The sequence below is a fragment of the Oncorhynchus mykiss genome, chromosome 3 (genome assembly GCF_013265735.2).
Source record: "Oncorhynchus mykiss isolate Arlee chromosome 3, USDA_OmykA_1.1, whole genome shotgun sequence".
Lineage (NCBI taxonomy): Eukaryota > Metazoa > Chordata > Actinopteri > Salmoniformes > Salmonidae > Oncorhynchus > Oncorhynchus mykiss.
Genome location: NC_048567.1, coordinates 13558119 through 13581452, shown reverse-complemented (window position 1 = coordinate 13581452; position 23334 = coordinate 13558119). Strand labels below are relative to the sequence as shown.

Sequence of the window (23334 nt, the reverse complement as noted above, 5' to 3'; positions counted from 1 at the left end):
GGATCGAGGCGGAGATGGTGAACCTGTTCTGTGAGGTTGGAGACTTGGGTGGCCAGGGTCTCAACGGCATGTCGAGCAGCAGACACTTCCTGCTCGTGTCTGCCTAGCATCGCTCCCTGGATCCCGACGGCTGAGTGGAGAGGATCCGAAGTCGCTGGGTCCATTCTTGGTCGGATTCTTCTGTTACGGTGCGTGAATGAGGACCCAAAAGCGAATTAACTTAAACAGAGCTTCTTTAATTACCAAACATAGGTAGGTTCAGACAGACCGGCAGATTCCGACAGGACAGGACAAGGTTACAGCAAACATGACGACAGTCTGGTTCAGGCATGAAACACAACAAACAAGAATCCGACAAAGACAGGAGCAGAAACAGAGAGAGATATAGGGACCTAATCAGAGGGAAAAAGGGAACAGGTGGGAAAAGGGGTGACGAGGTGGTTAGGAGGAGACAAGGCACAGCTGGGGGAAAGAGGGGGAGAAAAGGTAACCTAACAACGACCAGCAGAGGGAGACAGGGTGAAGGGAAAGGACAGAGACAAGACACAACATGACAGTACATGACATCTGACCCACTGGAATCGTGATACAGTGAATTATAAGTGAAAGAATCTGTAAACAATTTTTGGAACAATTACTTGTGTCATGCACAAAGTAGATAACCAACTTGCCAAAACTATAATTAACAAGAAATGTGTGGTGTGGTTGAAAAACGAGTTTTAATGACTCCAACCTAAGTGCATGTAAACTTCCGACTTCAACTGTAATGTATGTATACTTCAGAGGGAAGTTTATATACAGTTAGGTTGGAGTCATTAGAGTCACAACTGCATATCCCGGGAATAAATTCTGTCTCATTCCAGTCAGCCCCTTCTGTTCTACCTCTCTCTCCCCCTCCAGAGGTGTACATGGTGCCGTCAGTGGTAAAGGAAGCATCAGGTCTGTTCACCATCACCAGCACCCTGATGATGCAGCCCCAGAAGGCTGACAAGGACAGCGTGTACCACTGCACCGTGGAGTACAGCATGCCCAACGACATGATCAAACAGATCGACTCTGACACCTTCTCCCTCACCCTCAACTGTGAGTGGCTGTCTGTCTGTATCTGTCTCCTCACTCTCTCTCATTCTTACTCCCTCCTACTCTCTCTTTTTCTGTCTCTCTGTCTGTCTGCCTTACACTTTTCTTTCTCTCTGTGCTCTCTGTCCATCATCCACTTCTCATCATGTTATGTCAGAAACTGCAGTCCTGAGATCAGCCTGTCATTCATCACCCTTTTGAACTCTCCCCCTGCCTCTCTCTCTCTCTCTCTCTCCCTCCCTCCCTCCCTCCCTCCCTCCCTCCCTCCCTCCCTCCCTCCCTCCCTCCCTCCCTCCCTCCCTCCCTCCCTCTCCCTATCTCCCTCTCCCTCCCTCCCCCTCTCCCTCTATTTCCCTCTCCCTCCCCCTCTTCCTCTCCCACGCCATCCCTTCCCCTCTCGCTCCCTCGCTCTTATCCAGATCCCTCTGAGACAGCGACCTTTGTCCTGTCGAACACTGAGCCAATCAGAGAGGGTGACGAGGTGAAGATGATGTGTGAGACAGATGGAAACCCTCAGCCTGAGTTTGATTTCTCCAAGGATGTAAGGACCAGCACACATGTACTGCATTTCAGACTATACAACAGTGCAGCTATACACAAACCCTACAGTACTGCCATAGTACAACCTGTTCATCTCTTAAATCATTGAATAATCTCTCTCTCTCTTTCAATCCCCCCTCTCTCCACTCGCTCCCTCTTTCTTAATCTCTCTCATGCTCAGGGGATAAACATTAAGGAAGGAGTTGCAGGGGGACTTTTGACTCTGAAGTCTGTCAAGCGTTCGGATGCTGGGGTGTACAAGTGTATGGCCACCGACTTTGATAACCTGGATGCTGATCTTAATGGAGAAGTCACCCTCTCTGTCCACTGTGAGTATCCATCCATCCTTCGGTCTCCCCTGAGGTGGTACGCTTTTGATCCCAGAACATAATCCATTTGAATGGATTCTCTCTCTCTTCACCACCCTCTTTCTCTCCCTCCTCCCCCTCTTTCTTTGTATCCCTCTTTTCTCTGCCTCTCAGACATTGACCCAATGAGTGTGAGGCCTGCTGGTCCATTGTCGACAATGACTGGAGACATGGTGGAGCTGCAGTGTAAGACCAAGGCCTCAGACTCACACACCGTCCAGTGGAAGAAGGCAAGTCCAGTCCACCTCTCCCTGCTTCCTCCCTGTGTTACTACCAGTCCACCTCTCCCTGCTTCCTCCCTGTGTTACTACCAGTCCACCTCTCCCTGCTTCCTCCCTGTGTTACTACCAGTCCACCTCTCCCTGCTTCCTCCCTGTGTTACTACCAGTCCACCTCTCCCTGCTTCCTCCTTGTGTTACTACCAGTCCACCTCTCCCTGCTTCCTCCCTGTGTTACTACCAGTCCACCTCTCCCTGCTTCCTCCCTGTGTTACTACCAGTCCACCTCTCCCTGCTTCTTCCCTGTGTTACTACCAGTCCACCTCTGCCTGCTTCCTCCCTGTGTTACTACCAGTCCACCTCTCCCTGCTTCCTCCCTGTGTTACTACCAGTCCACCTCTCCCTGCTTCCTCCCTGTGTTACTACCAGTCCACCACTCCCTGCTTCCTCCCTGTGTTACTACCAGTCCACCTCTCCCTGCTTCCTCCCTGTGTTACTACCAGTCCACCTCTCCCTGCTTCCTCCCTGTGTTACTACCAGTCCACCTCTCCCTGCTTCCTCCCTGTGTTACTACCAGTCCACCTCTCCCTGTGTTACTACCAGTCCACCTCTCCCTGCTTCCTCCCTGTTACTACCAGTCCACCTCTCCCTGTGTTACTACCAGTCCACCTCTCCCTACTTCCTCCCTGTGTTACTACCAGTCCACCTCTCCCTGCTTCCTCCCTGTTACTACCAGTCCACCTCTCCCTGTGTTACTACCAGTCCACCTCTCCCTGCTTCCTCCCTGTGTTACTACCAGTCCACCTCTCCCTGCTTCCTCCCTGTGTTACTACCAGTCCACCTCTCCCTGCTTCCTCCCTGTGTTACTACCAGTCCACCTCTCCCTGCTTCCTCCCTGTGTTACTACCAGTCCACCTCTCCCTGCTTCCTCCCTGTGTTACTACCAGTCCACCTCTCCCTGCCCCCTCCCTGTGTTACTACCAGTCCACCTCTCCCTGCTTTAAATTCAAATCAAATCAAATTTTATTCGTCACATACACATGGTTAGCAGATGTTAATGCGAGTGTAGCGAAATGCTTGTGCTTCTAGTTCCGACAATGCAGTAATAACCAACAAGTAATCTAGCTAACAATTCCAAAACTACTACCTTATAGACACAAGTGTAAGGGGATAAAGAATATGTACATAAAGATAGATGAATGAGTGATGGTACAGAGCGGCATAGGCAAGATACAGTAGATGGTATTGAGTGCAGTATATACATATGAGATGAGTATGTAAACCAAGTGGCATAGTTAAAGTGGCTAGTGATACATGTATTACATAAAGATGCAGTAGATGATATAGAGTACAGTATATACGTATACATATGAGATGAATAATGTAAGGTATGTAAACATTATATTAGGTAGCATTGTTTAAAGTGGCTAGTGATATACAGTGCCTTGCGAAAGTATTTGGCCCCCTTGAACTTTGCGACCTTTTGCCACATTTCAGGCTTCAAACATAAAGATATAAAACTGTATTTTTTTGTGAAGAATCAACAACAAGTGGGACACAATCATGAAGTGGAACGACATTTATTGGATATTTCAAACTTTTTTAACAAATCAAAAACTGAAAAATTGGGCGTGCAAAATTATTCAGCCCCTTTACTTTCAGTGCAGCAAACTCTCTCCAGAAGTTCAGTGAGGATCTCTGAATGATCCAATGTTGACCTAAATGACTAATGATGATAAATACAATCCACCTGTGTGTAATCAAGTCTCCGTATAAATGCACCTGCACTGTGATAGTCTCAGAGGTCCGTTAAAAGCGCAGAGAGCATCATGAAGAACAAGGAACACACCAGGCAGGTCCGAGATACTGTTGTGAAGAAGTTTAAAGCCGGATTTGGATACAAAAAGATTTCCCAAGCTTTAAACATCCCAAGGAGCACTGTGCAAGCGATAATATTGAAATGGAAGGAGTATCAGACCACTGCAAATCTACCAAGACCTGGCCGTCCCTCTAAACTTTCAGCTCATACAAGGAGAAGACTGATCAGAGATGCAGCCAAGAGGCCCATGATCACTCTGGATGAACTGCAGAGATCTACAGTTGAGGTGGGAGACTCTGTCCATAGGACAACAATCAGTCGTATAATGCACAAATCTGGCCTTTATGGAAGAGTGGCAAGAAGAAAGCCATTTCTTAAAGATATCCATAAAAAGTGTTGTTTAAAGTTTGCCACAAGCCACCTGGGAGACACACCAAACATGTGGAAGAAGGTGCTCTGGTCAGATGAAACCAAAATTGAACTTTTTGGCAACAATGCAAAATGTTATGTTTGGCGTAAAAGCAACACAGCTGAACACACCATCCCCACTGTCAAACATGGTGGTGGCAGCATCATGGTTTGGGCCTGCTTTTCTTCAGCAGGGACAGGGAAGATGGTTAAAATTGATGGGAAGATGGATGGAGCCAAATACAGGACCATTCTGGAAGAAAACCTGATGGAGTCTGCAAAAGACATGAGACTGGGACGGAGATTTGTCTTCCAACAAGACAATGATCCAAAACATAAAGCAAAATCTACAATGGAATGGTTCAAAAATAAACATCCAGGTGTTAGAATGGCCAAGTCAAAGTCCAGACCTGAATCCAATCGAGAATCTGTGGAAAGAACTGAAAACTGCTGTTCACAAATGCTCTCCATCCAACCTCACTGAGCTCGAGCTGTTTTGCAAGGAGGAATGGGAAAAAAATTCAGTCTCTCGATATGCAAAACTGATAGAGACATACCCCAAGCGACTTACAGCTGTAATCGCAGCAAAAGGTGGCGCTACAAAGTATTAACTTAAGGGGGCTGAATAATTTTGCACGCCCAATTTTTCAATTTTTGATTAGTTAAAAAAGTTTGAAATATCCAATAAATGTCGTTCCACTTCATGATTGTGTCCCACTTGTTGTTGATTCTTCACAAAAAATACAGTTTTATATCTTTATGTTTGAAGCCTGAAATGTGGCAAAAGGTCGCAAAGTTCAAGGGGCCCGAATACTTTCGCAAGGCACTGTATTTTACATAATTTCCCATCAATTCCCATTATTAAAGTGGCTGGAGTTGAGTCAATGTGTTGGCAGCAGCCACTCAATGTTAGTGGGGGCTGTTTAACAGTCTGATGGCCTTGAGATAGAAGCTGTTTTTCAGTCTCTCGGTCCCAGCTTTGATGCACCTGTACTGACCTCGCCTTCTGGATGATAGCGGGGTGAACAGGCAGTGGCTCGGGTGGTTGTTGTCCTTGATGATCTTTATGGCCTTCCTGTGACATCGGGTGGTGTAGGTGTCCTGGAGGGCAGGTAGTTTGCCCCCGGTGATGCGTTGTGCAGACCTCACTACCCTCTGGAGAGCCTTACGGTTGTGGGCGGAGCATTTGCCGTACCAGGCGGTGATACAGCCCGACAGGATGCTCTTGATTGTGCATCTGTAGAAGTTTGTGAGTGCTTTTGGTGACAAGCCGAATTTCTTCAGCCTCCTGAGGTTGAAGAGGCGCTGCTGCGCCTTCTTCACGATGCTGTCTGTGTGGGTGGACCAATTCAGTTTGTCTGTGATGTGTACGCCGAGGAACTTAAAACTTACTACCCTCTCCACTACTTTTCCATCGATGTGGATAGGGGGGTGTTCCCTCTGCTGTTTCCTGAAGTCCACAATCATCTCCTTAGTTTTGTTGACGTTGAGTGTGAGGTTATTTTCCTGACACCACACTCCGAGGGCCCTCACCTCCTCCCTGTAGGCCGTCTCGTCGTTGTTGGTAATCAAGCCTACCACTGTTGTGTCGTCCGCAAACTTGATGATTGAGTTGGAGGCGTGCGTGGCCAAGCAGTCGTGGGTGAACAGGGTGTACAGGAGAGGGCTCAGAATGCACCCTTGTGGGGCCCCAGTGTTGAGGATCAGCGGGGTGGAGATGTTGTTGCCTACCCTCACCACCTGGGGGGGCCCGTCAGGAAGTCCAGTACCCAGTTGCACAGGGCGGGGTCGAGACCCAGGGTCTCGAGCTTGATGACGAGCTTGGAGGGCACTATGGTGTTAAATGCCGAGCTGTAGTCGATGAACAGCAATCTCACATAGGTATTCCTCTTGTCCAGATGGGTTAGGGCAGTGTGCAGTGTGGTTGAGATTGCATCGTCTGTGGACCTATTTGGGCGGTAAGCAAATTGGAGTGGGTCTAGGGTGTCATGTAGGGTGGAGGTGATATGGTCCTTGACTAGTCTCTCAAAGCACTTCATGATGACGGAAGTGAGTGCTATGGGGTGGTAGTCGTTTAGCTCAGTTACCTTAGCTTTCTTGGGAACAGGAACAATGGTGGCCCTCTTGAAGCATGTGGGAACAACAGACTGGGATAGGGATTGATTGAATATGTCCGTAAACACACCAGCCAGCTGGTCTGCGCATGCGCTGAGGGCGCGGCTGGGGATGCCGTCTGGGCCTGCAGCCTTGCGAGGGTTGACACGTTTAAATGTTTTCCTCACGTCGGCTGCAGTGAAGGAGAGTCCGCATGTTTTAGTTGCGGGCCGTGTCAGTGGCACTGTATTGTCCTCAAAGCGGGCAAAAAAGTTATTTAGTCTGCCTGGGAGCAAGACATCCTGGTCCGTGATGGGGCTGGTTTTCTTTTTGTAATCCGTGATTGACTGTAGACCCTGCCACCTACCTCTTGTGTCTGAGCCGTTGAATTGAGATTCTACTTTGTCTCTATACTGACGCTTAGCTTGTTTGATTGCCTTGCGGAGGGAATAGTTACACTGTTTGTATTCGGTCATGTTTGCGGTCACCTTGCCCTGATTAAAAGCAGTGGTTCGCGCTTTCAGTTTCACGCGAATGCTGCCATCAATCCACGGTTTCTGGTTTGGGAATGTTTTAATCGTTGCTATGAGAACGACATCTTCAACGCACGTTCTAATGAACGCGCTCACCGAATCAGCGTATTCGTCAATGTTGTTGTCTGACGCAATAAGAAACATATCCCAGTCCACGTGATGGAAGCAGTCTTGGAGTGTGGAATCAGATTGGTCGGACCAGCGTTGAACAGACCTCAGTGCGGGAGCTTCTTGTTTTAGTTTCTGTCTGTAGGCAGGGATCAACAAAATGGAGTCGTGGTCAGCTTTTCCGAAAGGAGAGCGGGGCAGGGCCTTATATGCGTTGCGGAAGTTAGAATAGCAATGATCCAAGGTTTTTCCAGCCCTGGTTGCACAATCGATATGCTGATACAATTTAGGGAGTCTTGTTTTCAGATTAGCCTTGTTAAAATCCCCAGCTACAATGAATGCAGCCTCCGGATATATGGATTCCAGTTTGCAAAGAGTCAAATATAGTTCGTTCAGAGCCATCGATGTGTCTGCTTGGGGGGGAATATATACGGCTGTGATTATAATCGAAGAGAATTCCCTTGGTAGATAATGCGGTCGACATTTGATTGTGAGGAATTCTAAATCAGGTGAACAGAAGGACTTGAGTTCCTGTATGTTGTACTACCAGTCCACCTCTCCCTGCTTCCTCCCTGTGTTACTACCAGTCCACCTCTCCCTGTGTTACTACCAGTCCACCTCTCCCTGTGTTACTACCAGTCCACCTCTCCCTGTTGTGAACTTGTTACTGGGTAAGGAATGTGGCTGTACTGAGCAGGACTGAGTTTTTGTGAGAAACCGGAGAGGGCATGGAAGAACAAGAGATAAATAATTTGAGTGTGTGTGTGTCCAACTGTCCGCTAACCTCATATCTGTGTGTGTTCAACAGGGCTCCACGGTGCTGTCCCAGACTGGTGTCTTGTCTCTGAAGTCGGTGACATTCGCTGAAGCTGGCGAGTACTCCTGTGTGGGTGCAGTGCCCTCTGTGCTTGGGCTCACCGCCAAGGCCAGCGTCAATCTCACCGTCTCAGGTACACAGAAGCACACACACACACACACACACACACACACACACACACACACACACACACACACACACACACACACACACCCACACACACACACACACACACACACACACACACACACACACACACACACACACACACACACACACACACACACACAACCATGTGTTAGTGACCCTGTGGTGGTTCTGAGATTTTTCAGATAGGACTACAGGGCTTGTTAATGTATAAATAGATCATAAGACTCAGATGGAGTAAAGGAAGTGGTGATGGTACAGTATATCATAAGACTCAGATGGAGTAAAGGAAGTGGTGATGGTACAGTATATCATAAGACTCAGATGGAGTAAAGGAAGTGGTGATGGTACAGTATATCATAAGACTCAGATGGAGTAAAGGAAGTGGTGATGGTACAGTATATCATAAGACTCAGATGGAGTAAAGGAAGTGGTGATGGTACAGTATATCATAAGACTCAGATGGAGTAAAGGAAGTTGTGATGGTACAGTATATCTCTTCCTGTGGTGGATTTGAATGATAATTTTATTTCCTGACATTCTCTCTCCCACTTTCTTTCCTATCTATATCTCTCTGCACCTCCCTACCCTCCTCCATCACCCCTCTCTACCTCTCTTCCTCCCCCTCTCTCTCTCTCCTCTCTCCCTCCCTCTCTCTAGGTAAACCTGAGATTGACGCAGCTGTTGATGGAATGGTGGAGAAGGAGGGAGACATGGTGACTCTGTCCTGCTCTGCTCACGGACACCCTGCCCCACAGTTCACCTGGACACCCTCAGGAAAGGAAGTGAGTTTGTGTGTGTGTGTGTGTGCGCGCATGTGTGCATTGTTGACAAATCTTTGTGAAGTTATGTTATGAGCCCTTAGAACAACTCTTCTAATTAATTGTCATCTCTTAACCCATCTTTCTCACCCCCTCCCCCTCTCGCCCCTCCTCTCCCAGTCAGTGTCGGTGAAGGGTAACAAGGTGGTCAGTATGGTCATGCTGGAGGCCAGTGCTGCGGTCCTGATGGACGGGGTCACCTGCGAGGCCAGTAACGACCACGGCGCAGCCTCCCAGGTCTTCAAAGTCACCACCAAACAAGGTCAGTTCGGCCCTCCACTTCTCTTAACGTTCTTATCGCTCTCTCTCTCTCTCTCTCTCTCTCTCTCTCTCTCTCTCTCTCTCTCTCTCTCTCTTTCTCTTTCTCTTTCTCTCTCTCTTTCTCTCTCTCTTTCTCTCTCTCTTTCTCTTTCTCTCTCTCTCTCTTTCTCTCTCTCTTTCTCTTTCTCTCTCTCTTTCTCTTTCTCTTTCTCTCTCTCTCTCTCTCTCTCTCTCTCTCTCTCTCTCTCTTTCTCTCTCTCTTTCTCTTTCTCTCTCTCTTTCTCTCTCTCTCTCTCTCTCTCTCTCTCTCTCTCTCTCTCTCTCTCTCTCTCTCTCTCTCTCTCTCTCTCTCTCTCTCTCTCTCTCACTTTCTTTTTCGTTCTCTGTCCCTCTCCTCCATTGTAGTGTAACAGTAAACTGTAGTCTAACCCGGTTCCTCTCTTCTCCCTGCAGCCGTCGATCCCAACGCAGCCAATGATACAGGCAGAGGTAGACACTTATCCGTCTTCTTCCTCCTCCTTTCCTCCCTGCTGTCAGGACTCTGTGTTGTAAATAGCCTGTAGTACTTCACCCTTCCTCCAAGCACTCTACTGTACTGTACATTGTATATTTCTCTATTACTACTGAACACTGTGGATATTGTATATTGTGTTTAGTTTGTCATCTTTGTATGATGTCTGTCCTATACATCTTTGTATGATGTCTGTCCTATATTCTGTGGATGCTGCGACTTTTCCCTCCCCTGGGGGGGTAATAAAGGATGATATTCTATTCTATCCTCTTCCACTCTCTTCTTTTCTGTCCTCAGCGTGTCTTTGTCACTTCTTTTTCCCACTGCGTTCTTCTCTTTCACTCTTTTTCCTCCCTGTGCTGTGCTTTTCAGTTGCTGTGGGCTTGTGAGTAGTTGTAACTAGAGTATGTGTTGTGGTGGTTGTGTTTGTACACTAGTATGTGTGTTGTTGGTTGTTAGTGGGTGCACATAGTGGTGCGGTGTGTGTTGTTGCTTTGCTATGCAGTGGGTCTGAGGAACTGCCTTTCTTTCAAAATGCTGCTCAAAGGGAACCATGTGCTTAAAACAGGTCTGTACAAATACCTCTGTGTGTATGTGTGTTACATTGTGTGTATGCGATACAGAGAGAGAAAAGGTCTGTTTGTGAAAATGTGTGTGTGTGTGTGTGTGTGTGTCTGTGTGTCTGTGTGTGTGTGCGCGTGTGTGCGTGTGTGCGTGTGCGTGCGCGTGTGTGTGTGTGTGTGTGTGTGTGTGTGTGTGTGTGTGTGTGTGTGTGTGTGTGTGTGTGTGCGCGTGCGTGCGTGTGAGTGAGTGAGTGTGTGTGTATGTGTGCGTGTAGGCCCCCCTCTTAGCCCCACCACACTATTGTCATCTCAATCTCAAAGCTGAACAAACCTCCCCCTCCCCTTTCCTCATCTCCCCTCCACCCATCCAATGTTCTCCTCCCAACACCACCCATCCCATTTCCGCCACTCTACTCCCTCACCTCCCTCTCACCTCTTCCATTACCCACCCCTACCCCGCCACTTCCTCCCCTCTCCTGCCTCCATCGCTGTCCCTCCCTCTTCAACCCTTCTCCCCCTTATCCCTACTCACTTCCCACCCCCTCCTCACCTCTTTCTCCTCTCACCTCACCCCATCCATCCCCTCTAACTTCACTTTCCATCCAACCTCTCCCTTCTCCACCTCTCCCCCCATGCCTTCATCTCTCCCTCCATCTCTCCATGCCTCTAGCTGATAAGCAGCAGGGTGGCTCCAGTGGCGTGGTGATAGCCGTGGTGGTGTGTGTCCTAATGCTGCTGCTGCTGGTGGCACTCCTCTACTTCCTCAACAAGAAGGGCAAGCTGCCCTGCAGCAAGAAGGACAATAAGGAAGTGTGAGTAACAGGAGGGAGGTTAGGGTGGAGGAGAGGAGAGGAGAGGAGGGGAGGGAGGGAGAGCTGAGGAGAGGAGAGAAGGGGAGGGAGGGAGAGCTGAGGAGAGGAGGGGAGGGAGCCAGAGCTGAGGAGAGCAGAGGAGGGGAGGGAGGTTAGGGTCGATGAGAGGAGAGGAGGGGAGGGGAGGGAGGAGGGGTGTTGAAACTGTTTCTAAAGAAAGGCATTGTGATCATTGGAGTACAGACTATCTGTTATCTTTACTGTGCTTTACCTCCCTCTGCTAACCCTCTACCGTTTCTCTCTCCCTCTCCCTCTGCTAACCCTCTTCCTTTTTTCTCTCTGTCTGTCCATGTTCTCTCCTTCTATCAACCTATCCCTCTATCTCTCTCCCTCTGCTAACCCTCTTCCTTTTCTCTCTCTGTCTGTCCATGTTCTCTCCTTCTATCAACCTATCCCTCTCTCCCTCTCTCTCTATGCTACCTCTCTCCCTCTCTCTCTATGCTATCCCTCTCTCTCTCTGCCTCTTCTGTGTGTCTCTCCTGCAGGGAAAGTGGGAATGTGAATAATGACATTGTGGTGGAGATGAAGACAGAAAAGGCCAATGAAGAAGCTGGCCTCCTGAACAAGCCAGCAGCACAGCAGGTCAGAGGGCAGGGGTCACTGGTGGGACGGTAGTGGTAGGAGAAGGGGGGATTGGTTTAAATGTTTATATGCACAGTTCTTACATCAGAATAGGGTGATTCCCTTCTAAACTAGAACAAAACCATTTTCACAAAATTACATCCATAGAAGTGTCCTTAGGAGGAAGGATTGCTGACATGTATTTGACATTTGTATCTTATTGCATAATTGAGACATAATTAATTGAAGTTGGAATGCTTGTGACATTTTGACCTTACCCAGGCCTCCTTTAAGACTCCATGATGTTTCATCTGTAGGTGCTACAAAGTAAAAGTTGGTGTTGTTAGGTTCTAATTCTCAGAGTAAATAACTCAACGGACAATAGATAAGCTTAACCAAGTTTAATTCTTCACAAAGGGTCCATACAGCTGGATTCAGACATCTCATGTTTCCACTATCACAAGTATATTTTCTCCAATTTAGACTCTCCTCCTTCTCTCCAATCCTTACATCTGTTATGGTCCAACAGGAAGAGGGTAATAGGGTAATAAACCATAATTTCTCTCTTCAGGGGATCTGATCTGACCTCAACCCCTCATTCGCCTAATCCACAGATGTCCATCCGTTTCCCCTACAGCAATCATGTGATTGCCTCCCCTCTACTCAGCACATTCCAAAACCATCTGGCTCCTACAGATAACCATTAACTTCTGATGTAAAAACCAGTCTCTTTCACCCCTCATATACTATACTTCTGAGTACAACAATGTTCCAAGTTTAACCCAGAATCGAACAGTCCCCTCTTTGGAACAATAGGTTCCTAATGTTCAATTTACACAAACTTGGAAATTACTTATAAATGGACAATGATAACAAAACATGAACAAAAAAATAAAACATGATTATAAATGAACGAACAACGCTAACAAAACATTCACCGTGAGGTTTACAAACTCAGAGACTTATGGCCTCTGTTCTATGAACACACCATACACAATCATATTTCCATCTCTCATCACTCAACAGAATGACATTCCAGCTGAAGCAGTTGGCTTCCTCCTTTCCAGCTGAGTTGCTTTTAGTTTCTCCACTTTCTCCTTCTGGTTCCTAAGAGAGTTATAGCATAAGACTTGGAAAGCAACAAAAAGCCACACGAAACATAACAGTATTAACAATGTGTTAAGCTATGCATAATTATATATGCATGACTACAAAAGTCTGAGACCATGATAATTCCCACTCTCTCTTCACCTGACTCTATGCCTCCAGGATACGTTTCTGCTGGATTCCACAAAATTGAAAGCCCTAAAAAGCCTCCTCATGCTTTCGCCCAGTCTTCACCTTTCCCGGCCCTAGGTTCTGAGAGGTGTTCCCAAGCCATGTCATTTTCACTTTGTTCCCCATCTCCTCCATTGCCACCTGATAGGCAAGTGCGTATCCCTAATAAAGGTTCCATCCTCTTAAGGTAACTCAGCACTGTATATGCTTTCACATCAGTGCCCTCAAAATGTTGTTTAGTGTACAATTACCCCAACATCTATCCTCTTTCATATAATGCATTAACCAATAAAGCAGCTAACCCAACCCAACTATGATGTTAAAGTAGCTCCTAGACCCAACCCATCTACATGTGTACAGTGGAATCTAGTCTCTTTCTAGCTCCGCTTCCTCTGTCATGGCGTCTTCAAGTTCACCCATTATGCAGTTGGACCTCACTTCCTGTGAGATCTGTGAACCCACCGAGGAGAGACATGACGATCTTTACCGCTACATGTGCTGTAAGGAGTACTGTGCATAGACCAGACCAACACTGTCCCAACACCCCCTGCCTGGTGTATCTTGATGTACACTCAATCTCCAGAATTCAGCCCGTGCCCTTGGTTATCTCCTGCTTCTCATGTGCTGCTTTCTTCTGAGGATATACACACTGCAACGCATTGGTCATTTCCTGACAACATAGACTCCCCCTTATGGCAAGATCACTAATTTGTGCCATTTGAATAACAGCCCCCGGTACTCCCATCAGTCTCCCGAATCATAACTACATTTTATAAATTATCCAACCCAAATTCAGAATGACAGTCCTTAGTGCTTACTTTGAGTCTAGTAGTTGAATTCCAGCTTCTTAACTTAGCAAACATCATCCCTGTTAGAATGTACATTTATAAACGGAACCTTTTATCGCCGGTAATAACTCTTCTCATTACAGCCCCCCTTTGTCCCTATCTTCCTGTCACAAGTGGTCTGGTAATGAAAGATCAGTATCTCAATGCATCCTTAGTCTAAATTGTTTGCAGTGTGTAGTAACTGTGTAGTAACTGTAACTGTCATCTCTATTTAACATTTGTATATTTACTCAAAGACTAGGACCCCAGAGAACTGGCCATTTTCCCTTCGAACCCATGATTCACAGCGTGTTTCAAAAACAACATGTTAAATAAAAAATAAACACATTCAAATAACCAATAAACTCATCTCATGGTAAAATAGAGTAGAAACGGGTATTTCTCATTCATTTTATAATTAAATCCCAAGTGTCTATCATTTCTAGTGAGATTGATCAGGTCTCACCAAAAAGTCAGGATGCAGGGCATTCGACACCATTAAAATATTTCCTCTCCCTTTTCTTTCCCTGTCCTTCCGAAACCATTTCAAAACCTTCCAAACATTTCCATCCTTCTGCATACCCAATTTAAAACTGAAGTGAAAAGACCCCATCCAAAATAAATCCCACAGTATCGATACCACTAAAGCATATTCGTCACCAGTAAATTGTGTGTGCGTGTGATGAACCGTACGTCAAAAACAAACATGAACAGGCCTCACTTATTATCTGGAACTCTGTTTATGGCCTAATCCAGATACTTTTATACTTAAAACAAATATCACTAACTGCTATCCCCACTACCACAATCTCCGGGGACATTTCTAAGAGAGATAATGAAACCCCCTCTTTTGGAAAAGAAAGTGAACATTTTGTTAACATTCACTATGCAACATTTTAATCAGCAATCCAAAAGTATTAATTATAAACCAAACATGATAATTGTAAATTTCCTGTCCTTACTCCAATCATTAAATGTTTGTTTCAGTCCACCAACGTTTATGTATATTTTATTTAGCATGTACTATTCTCCATAACAACCGCACCACAATGTTCAGGAACTAACCAAATAAAATGAAAAGTTCATTTTAGGTTTAGTAACCCCGTTGCTAATTCCTTGTGACCCCTCCACCCTTTTGTCCATTCTAGAAATCTATTTCAGAATAAGACGACATAAAATGTCTCATGAGGTCAAAAAAAAAAACAAGGCTTTCTGAGTTTGCAAGGAGCGTTTGGCCAGATAATTTAAATGTGTTACCTTTAGAATCCATTCCCCTGGCATTTTGCCTAGATTCTTCAACATATGTTTTCTTGTGGCAGATTTTGCCAATTTATCATCATAAGTGATATTTGATCCCTGGCCTCTACTAAAAAGTTAGGTAAGATGTGATCTCATACGTCTTCCTTCACATAGAAACTGTAATCTCTATGATCCACTATCGATCAAACTGAAAAATTCAAATACTTGCATAGCGACATTCTCTCCGAATGCATAGCGACATACCCTCCGAATGCATAGCGACATACCCTCCGAATGCGTAGCGACATTCCCTCCGAATGCGTAGCGACATTCCCTCCGAATGCGTAGCGACATTCCCTCCGAATGCGTAGCGGCATTCCCTCCGAATGCGTAGCGGCATTCCCTCCGAATGCGTAGCGGCATTCCCTCCGAATGCGTAGCGGCATTCCCTCCGAATGCGTAGCGGCATTCCCTCCGAATGCGTAGCGGCATAATGCGTAGCGGCATTCCCTCCGAATGAGTAGCGGCATTCCCTCCGAATGCATAGCGACATTCCCTCCGAATGCGTAGCGGCATTCCCTCCGAATGCGTAGCGGCATTCCCTCCGAATGCGTAGCGACATTCCCTCCGAATGCGTAGCGACATTCCCTCCGAATGAGTAGCGGCATTCCCTCCGAATGCGTAGTGGCATTCCCTCCGAATGCGTAGCGGCATTCCCTCCGAATGAGTAGCGGCATTCCCTCCGAATGCATAGCGACATTCCCTCCGAATGCGTAGCGGCATTCCCTCCGAATGCGTAGCGGCATTCCCTCCGAATGCGTAGCGACATTCCCTCCGAATGCGTAGCGACATTCCCTCCGAATGAGTAGCGGCATTCCCTCCGAATGCGTAGTGGCATTCCCTCCGAATGCGTAGCGGCATTCCCTCCGAATGAGTAGCGGCATTCCCTCCGAATGCGTAGCGGCATTCCCTCCGAATGCGTAGCGGCATTCCCTCCGAATGCGTAGCGACATTCCCTCCGAATGCGTAGCGGCATTCCCTCCGAATGCGTAGCGGCATTCCCTCCGAATGCGTAGCGACATTCCCTCCGAATGCGTAGCGACATTCCCTCCGAATGCATAGCGGCATTCCCTCCGAATGCATAGCGGCATTCCCTCCGAATGCATAGCGGCATTCCCTCCGAATGCATAGCGGCATTCCCTCCGAATGCATAGCGACATTCCCTCCGAATGCATAGCGGCACTCCCTCCGAATGCATAGCGGCATTCCCTCCGAATGTGGCAGGTTCCATTCCTACTTACACGCAATCTTCCAAAGTCTGATAGTCCCACATCTAAAACAGGGAGCTTTCTCCTTACATTTTGATGTTTTTTCGCTACCTTTCTTTTATTTACCTTGGCCATTGAAACAATAGCTAGTGACTTCCCTGTGGCCCTATTAACCCCGTGAATGTCTGCGAAGTGAGCAGAGTTATATTCATTTCTCAAAACATCCTGCACTATTTCATCCACTCCCCCCGCAATTACCGTTTTGAACACAGGTTTGAACCTGCCATCAAAGCAGAAGTGCAAATTCTATCGATTCACTCCCGTACCCAGTCTTTCTGTGGCTGAGTACTTCTACTAATTCCGGGTTTATCGGTTTGTATTTTTTGTTGATAGAATGCTGACATCAAGACGCTGGTATATTAAGCTTTTGATTCTGGTTTTATGTCTTTTTGCCAAGTCATAATTGCTTCCCTGAATTCTTTATTTGATTTGAATTCTCCGTCAGCAGAGTAATAATGTTGCCCAATTTTATCCAGTTTGCTAAATTGTTCCTATATTCAAGCCGAATTGGTAGAATGCTCGTGCGCTTCTTTCAGCACCTCCATGGCTTTATTAAAATCTTCTAGCTCCATATTACAGGGAGGAATGGGGCCGTTTATCTCTATAGGAATAGTTATTATTCCCAAACCTCTCCTGACTGTGTCTTGGGTATTTTAGATTTCGTTAACTCTCTTCTATAACACACCTTTTAACTTTTTTCCGCGACCCAATTCCCCGGATTATAATTAATTGGTCACGGCAATTAATACCTTGTATTAGAACCTATACTATAGCGTCTGCAAATGTATTACTGGAGAATACGGATGACTTCATGTCTTATTCCAATATTGCCTCAAATAGTATTGCCTCACTGTTGTTGATAACCCACATTACCAAGATGATTCACACTTGTCTTCCTATTTCTGCATAATCTGTCATGGTTCACCACCCCAACAGGGCATAAAACTAACCTCTCTTTCAAACACACACTCACACCCTGCACTCTCACAGCCACTAAGACTGGGCTTCCACGCTTCTTACAGGTCTGGCCAATATACCTATTACACTAGGGTTTTACCCTCCACAGGACTACCCTGTTCAGGACTTCCCCTCTCTCTATGAGATTTTACCCTCCACAGATCTATTCTGCTCAGGACATTATCAGATTTACACTCAACAGATCTATCCTGGCAGGGCTTGCAAACTATTACAGACTACAAAGGGAAGCACAGCCGCGAGCTTCCCAGTGACACGAGCCTACCAGGCGAGCTAAATCACTTCTATGCTCGCTTCGAGGCAAGCAACATTGAGGTATGCATGAGAGCATCAGCTGTTCTGGACGACTGTGTGATCACGCACTCTGTAGCCGATGTGAGTAAGACTTTTAAACAGGTCAACATACACAAGGCTGCGGGGCCAGACGCATTAGTCACGTTAACCATATCTACATGTACACACTACCTCAATCAGCCTGACTAACCACCGTCTGTATGTAGCCTCGCTACTTTTATAGCCTCGATACTGTATATAGCCTGTCTTTTTACTGTTGTTTTATTTCTTTACTTACCTATTGTTCACCTAATACCTTTTTTGCACTATTGGTTAGAGCCTGTAAGTAAGCATTTCACTGTAAGGTACCTGTTGTATTCGGCGCACGTGACAAATAAACTTTGATTTGATTTGATTCTGCTCGGGACTTTATCTTGAAATTTTACCCTCCCCTGGTACTATCCTGCTCGGGACTTATGAGACTTACCCTAAACTTTATGGTACTAGCATATACCACAAAGCTACGACCAGTAGTTAGTTACACAATGGGCCTACCGAATTAAACTCATGCTCTCCAGGTCCGTATCCCATAATTGTTCAGCCTACGATTCTCATCTCTCCAAGATGTCAAAATGAGTGGAAACAGGTGTAGGAACTGTGCCTACCTTATTTGTTGCCAGCTCCTGCTCCACTGATCTGTACTCTTTGGTTTGACTACAAATCGTGGTGAATCCTGCCGACAATGCCAACGGTTAGGTTTTAATTCTCAGAGTAAATAACTCAACGGACACTAGATAAGCTTAACCAAGTTTAATTCTTCACAAAGGGTCCATACAGCTGGATTCAGACATCTCATGTTTTCACCATCACACGTATATTTACTCCAATTTAGACTCTCCTCCTTCTCTCCAATCCTTACATCTTTTATGGTTTGATAGGAAGAGGGTAATAGGGTAATAAACCATAATTTCTCTCTTCAAGGGATCTGACCTGACCTCAACCCCTCATTCGCCTAATCCACAGATGTCCATCCGTTTCCCTTACAGGAATACTGTGACTTCCTCCCTTCCACTCTGGCTCCTACAGATAACCATTAACTTCTGATGTAAAAAACATTCTCTTTCACCCCTCATATACTATACTTCTGAGTGCAACAATGTTCCAAGTTTAACCCAGAATCGAACAGTGTCATTAAAGCTTTACCCCTTGCTCTGTAATATGAGTAGTATTCTTATTTCAATAGCAATTTTCTTACATTCATTTATTTATATACAAAAATATGAACATGGATATTGAAATATACAAATATCACAACTCTAAAAGTAACAGAGATCCCACTCTAGAACTTTAATATGCTGTAGATTCTATTATGTTCAACGATATATTGAACAATGTACCAAATCTTTAAAAAATATATATATATTTTCCATAGTCATGTTTGTATTTTTCAATATTCATACATTTTTGTAAGAAATGTGTTATTAAAATCAAATTGCTCTTTGTAATACAGAGCAAGCGGTAAAGCTTTATATGACACCAACTTGAGCTTTTTACACCTACAAATGAAACATTATGGAGTCTTAAAAGAGGCCTTGGTAAGGCCAAAATGCTTTCAGATACAAATGTCAAATATATGTCAACAATCATTCCTCCAAATTAACCTTCTATGGATTAAATGTTGTGCAAGTTTTGTTTTGTTCTAGTTTCATGAGTAATCAATCACCTAATAGCTATTCATGAGGAGAGGAGATCAGGAAACCAAAGCATTGGCCTAGAATAGCATCTGGGTTTGGCTGGAATCATTACAGCTACAGTGTCATCATGAATATGACCTCAGTTATAGACAACCGTTTTTCATAGGAATAACCAGTATAAAAATGAACTGCTTAATGACTGGCAGGTGGTTTCTGAGCAAAAAATAAAAAATAAAAAAAATATATAAAAAAAATATATATATATACAGTACCAGTCAAAAGTTTGGACACACTTACTCATTCAAGGGTTTTTCTTTATTTTACTATTTTCTACATTTGAGAATAATAGTGAAGAAATCAAAATATATTTTAGATTCTTCAAAGTAGCCACCCTTTGCCTTGATGACAGCTTTGCACACTCTTGACATTCTCTCAACCAACTTCATGAGGTGGTCACCTGGAATGACTTTCAATTAACAGGTGTGCCTTGTTAAAAGTACATTTTGGAATTTCTTTCCTTCTTAATGCATTTGAGCCAATTAGTTGTGTTGTGATAAAGTTGGGGTGGTATATAGAAGATAGCCCTATTTGGTAAAATACCAAGTCCATATTATGGCAAGAACAGCTCAAATAAGCAAAGAGAAACAACAGTCCATCATTACTTTAAGACATGAAGGAAAATTACATTTCGATTTGTTTAACACTTTTTTAGTTACTACATGATTCCATAAGTGTTATTTCATAGATTTGACGTCTTCACTGTTATTCTACAATGTAGAAAATACTAAAAATAAAGAAAAACCCTGGATTGAGTAGGTGTGTCCAGACTTCTGACTGGTACTGTATATATATTTTATTTTTGCGGGGGACAATAAAAGACTGGAAAAACAACAGGAAATCAGCTCCAAGTGATTTTTTAAAAAGACATCTGTTCCCAAGTATTCCCACGCATAATAGAGAGACACGTGATTGTATACAAATGGTTTGAAATTATTATGTTTTAGTCAAACATTATATCTGTTGTCATTACGTTTTGCCCCCCCGACCATCCGCTCAATATAAAATCGGCCCGCGGTTGAATCTAGTTGATGATTCCTGACTTGTATAATATCACATGATGTTGTATTGACTCACAGGATTTACTGGTGCTTTGTGTTGTCTTCCACAGTGAGGAACAGAGGAGAATATGACACAAGAAGACAGAAAGAGAGGGATGAAGGGATGGATGAAAAACGACAGCAGGGCTTGTTTTATTTTTGATAGAGGGAGCAATCGGACTGAGGGAGAAAATACGGTGGAATGGGATGGTGTTTTTGTAGGGATGGGGGTAACCGTGGGGGGGACGGGGACGGGGGGGTATTTAAACATGAGACCTAATACATCACTGAACATCAACTGACTTCATCATAGCATAATCCCTGTCCACCAATCACAACTCTTGGTTGACTCCCATGCAGAATAGAGCTGTACAGTAAACATGTGTCCAATGTGACTCTAGCCAACTCCAGTAACCCTTCTCTACCCCAATCCAAACACAAAATGCCATTAAGTCACTGTTTGTTGCAGGAGTGTGTGTGCGTTCGTGTGTGTGTGTTTGTGAGTGTGTGCTGTATTGCTTTGTGTATCTGAGCTGTGGGTTGTTCTTCGTTCAGTCAGTGTAGAAGTGGATGTGTCTGTTCTGTGTGGAGTCTGTATCTAGCCCATTCTGGTGGACATGGGGAAAACACAAACTGTCATGCTACTCTATTCATCCCTACGCTGATTATTGTGTCACTCTGAATTCTATCCCGTAACATAGAGATCGTGCCTACAGTTACATAAAACTTAAGGACCATATTCTATGCCCAATACGAAGACCAGCAGCATATTAGGCACAATACTTCAGATGTACTTTGTAACAAAACTTTTCGGTCGACCAGGGCAAGCCAGGCCCACTTATACAAGTCAAAAGTCATTCCAACCTAAATCCACTCCGGCCTTCTGATAAGAGCCTATAGTACTGTATATAATTCTAGACTGTTCTAAGGAGGAACTTACCCCTATCTCCCTGTTTGCTTTGGTCCTGGCCAGAGTCCTCTCTTTACAGGATGACATGAAATAGAAGACTAGTCCCTGTGTATCAATTCATTGTTTAGTTTTTCATTTCAAATTGTTATTATGTCTATTCATTTATTCAAATTCCTTTCAGCCGTTACCTTAGCAACTGCCGAGACAATGTCTAACTTCCTGATCCCTTCCTGTGTAAATGTTTTATTTTTCTCAAACCAAAAAGCAACAAAAATGACAAGCTATTGGGTGTACAAATGAGTTTCAAAATGTTAGCCGAAATGTATATTATGTATCAGGTCATTTGTTCTCCTCTTTTTGTTGCTCTGTCTCTGCAAACTGAATACTGTATAACCTGTCAATCAAATGGAGGCTTACTGTATATGTGAGGTGAATCTGAATTAATCTGTGTGTGTTTACTGTGTCGTTAGAGTCCTGACCCTGCTACAGCTCTCATTGTATTTCATAGCCTACTGTCCTTCTCTGAGCAAAGCCATTTTCAGAAACACAACACTCCCTGTTACGCTCAGCTCACCCAATTATCATCCCCTAGCTCTGGAAAATTGGAGTAATCTGGCAAAATGGGGAACGTTTTTGTCCTCAGTTGACAATCTGAAATCTCTGCCAGCTGCACTACCATTTCCTACAGTACAGATTGGCTTTGCAGGCCGGATGGGTTAGCAACACAGTGAGCACAGATTCACCTGCGAACGTCACAGACACAGGTTAGTTACAGCTTGATGAGGGAGAGAGGGAGGGTAAACAGGGGAGGTGGGAGCGGGTAGAGTCTGGGGGGTGAGGTGGGAGGGGAGAGGGGGTACAGTGTGGGGGTAAAGGTGGGAGGCGAGAGGGTGTACGTGATGTTAATTTTTTTTACCAAAATAAGTTGAAGAGTTATTGAGTGTCCTAGTGGGGGTGTTCCAATGTTTTGGTACGCATGTGGTTTATGTCTCTCCCTGCCTCACACGCTTTTTGATATTACCCATATTGGCAGCACAAAGATATATGATAGCTGGTTGCAGTGTCCTCTATCATTGGTATACACTGGAAAAAAATTGCCTTGTGAACAGGTCACTATAACCACTATTGCTTTTTCTGGGAATCATTTGGTTTTTCCAATGGTGTTTATATGTCTAGTGATTTAATAAATCTATATTTCTATAACTTAATGACTGTTCTGACTCCTGTGAGGTTAGGGGGAGACCAACAGGTGCATACCTTCAACTTTGGAACGCTTGGTTTTATTTGTAACAAAAAAAACATATAAAGTGATATAAAAAAAAGTGTTTTCTTTTCTTTAAAAAAAGGGTGATTCTTGTACTTCAGAACTACTGAGTTGTGACTTGTGATGTTTTGTGGTTTGTCCACTGGTTCTAAGAGAAGAGAGAAAGGTTTGAATTAGGATTCTTGTCTTGTTATACATATGGAACAATGTGAGGGTTTTTTTCTCTTCCTGGTATACTGTATATTTGGTGGTACGCTGTTCTGTTGTGAGCTCTGTACTGTGTTCTTGTGTCTTCTTATTGAAATGTGTAGAATTTATAACAAATGAAAACCTACAAAAAAAACAACCACACTCCCACAATCTCTGTGTGTGTTTTATTTCTTTGGGTCTCTGTGTGTGTTTACTATTAGTGTAGAGGTGTAGGCCAACTCGGCTGGATTCCTTGAGCTCTGGCAGGTTGCCATTGTACTGTGGGCTTCTAGGCTCTCTGGTTCTATCAGCAGGGATGTTGTCTCTAATTCCATCTGCCAAGCATCCATTAGGAAATTACACTGACCTGCAGAAGGGAAAGGATTTGTGTTCAGAACATTAAGAGAGAGAATGAGGAGTGAAGGACTGAGATGAGGTTCTAAAATGTGTGTGTGTGTGTGTGTGTGTGTGTGTGTGTGTGTGTGTGTGTGTGTGTGTGTGTGTGTGTGTGTGTGTGTGTGTGTGTGTGTGTGTGTGTG

General features: G+C 44.8%; 1 protein-coding gene across 2 annotated transcripts in view; it reads left to right on the top strand.

Annotated features, from left to right (window-relative positions):
* LOC110510231 (basal cell adhesion molecule) overlaps positions 1-22960 on the top strand; it is a 120183-nt gene extending 97223 nt beyond the window's left edge. Inside the window, exons 6-17 of one of the 2 annotated variants that reach the window (XM_036975402.1) lie at positions 901-1083; positions 1500-1621; positions 1802-1949; positions 2103-2218; positions 7977-8118; positions 8793-8917; positions 9074-9215; positions 9668-9703; positions 10273-10293; positions 10959-11100; positions 11646-11742; positions 20504-22960. In XM_036975402.1, the coding sequence (XP_036831297.1) occupies positions 901-1083; positions 1500-1621; positions 1802-1949; positions 2103-2218; positions 7977-8118; positions 8793-8917; positions 9074-9215; positions 9668-9703; positions 10273-10293; positions 10959-11100; positions 11646-11742; positions 20504-20506 (1277 nt within the window). In that variant the 3' untranslated portion in view covers positions 20507-22960. The remainder of the gene's footprint in view (positions 1-900; positions 1084-1499; positions 1622-1801; positions 1950-2102; positions 2219-7976; positions 8119-8792; positions 8918-9073; positions 9216-9667; positions 9704-10272; positions 10294-10958; positions 11101-11645; positions 11743-20503) is intronic. The other variant, XM_036975403.1, reaches the window with a different exon arrangement.
* The last annotated feature ends 374 nt before the right edge of the window (positions 22961-23334 follow it).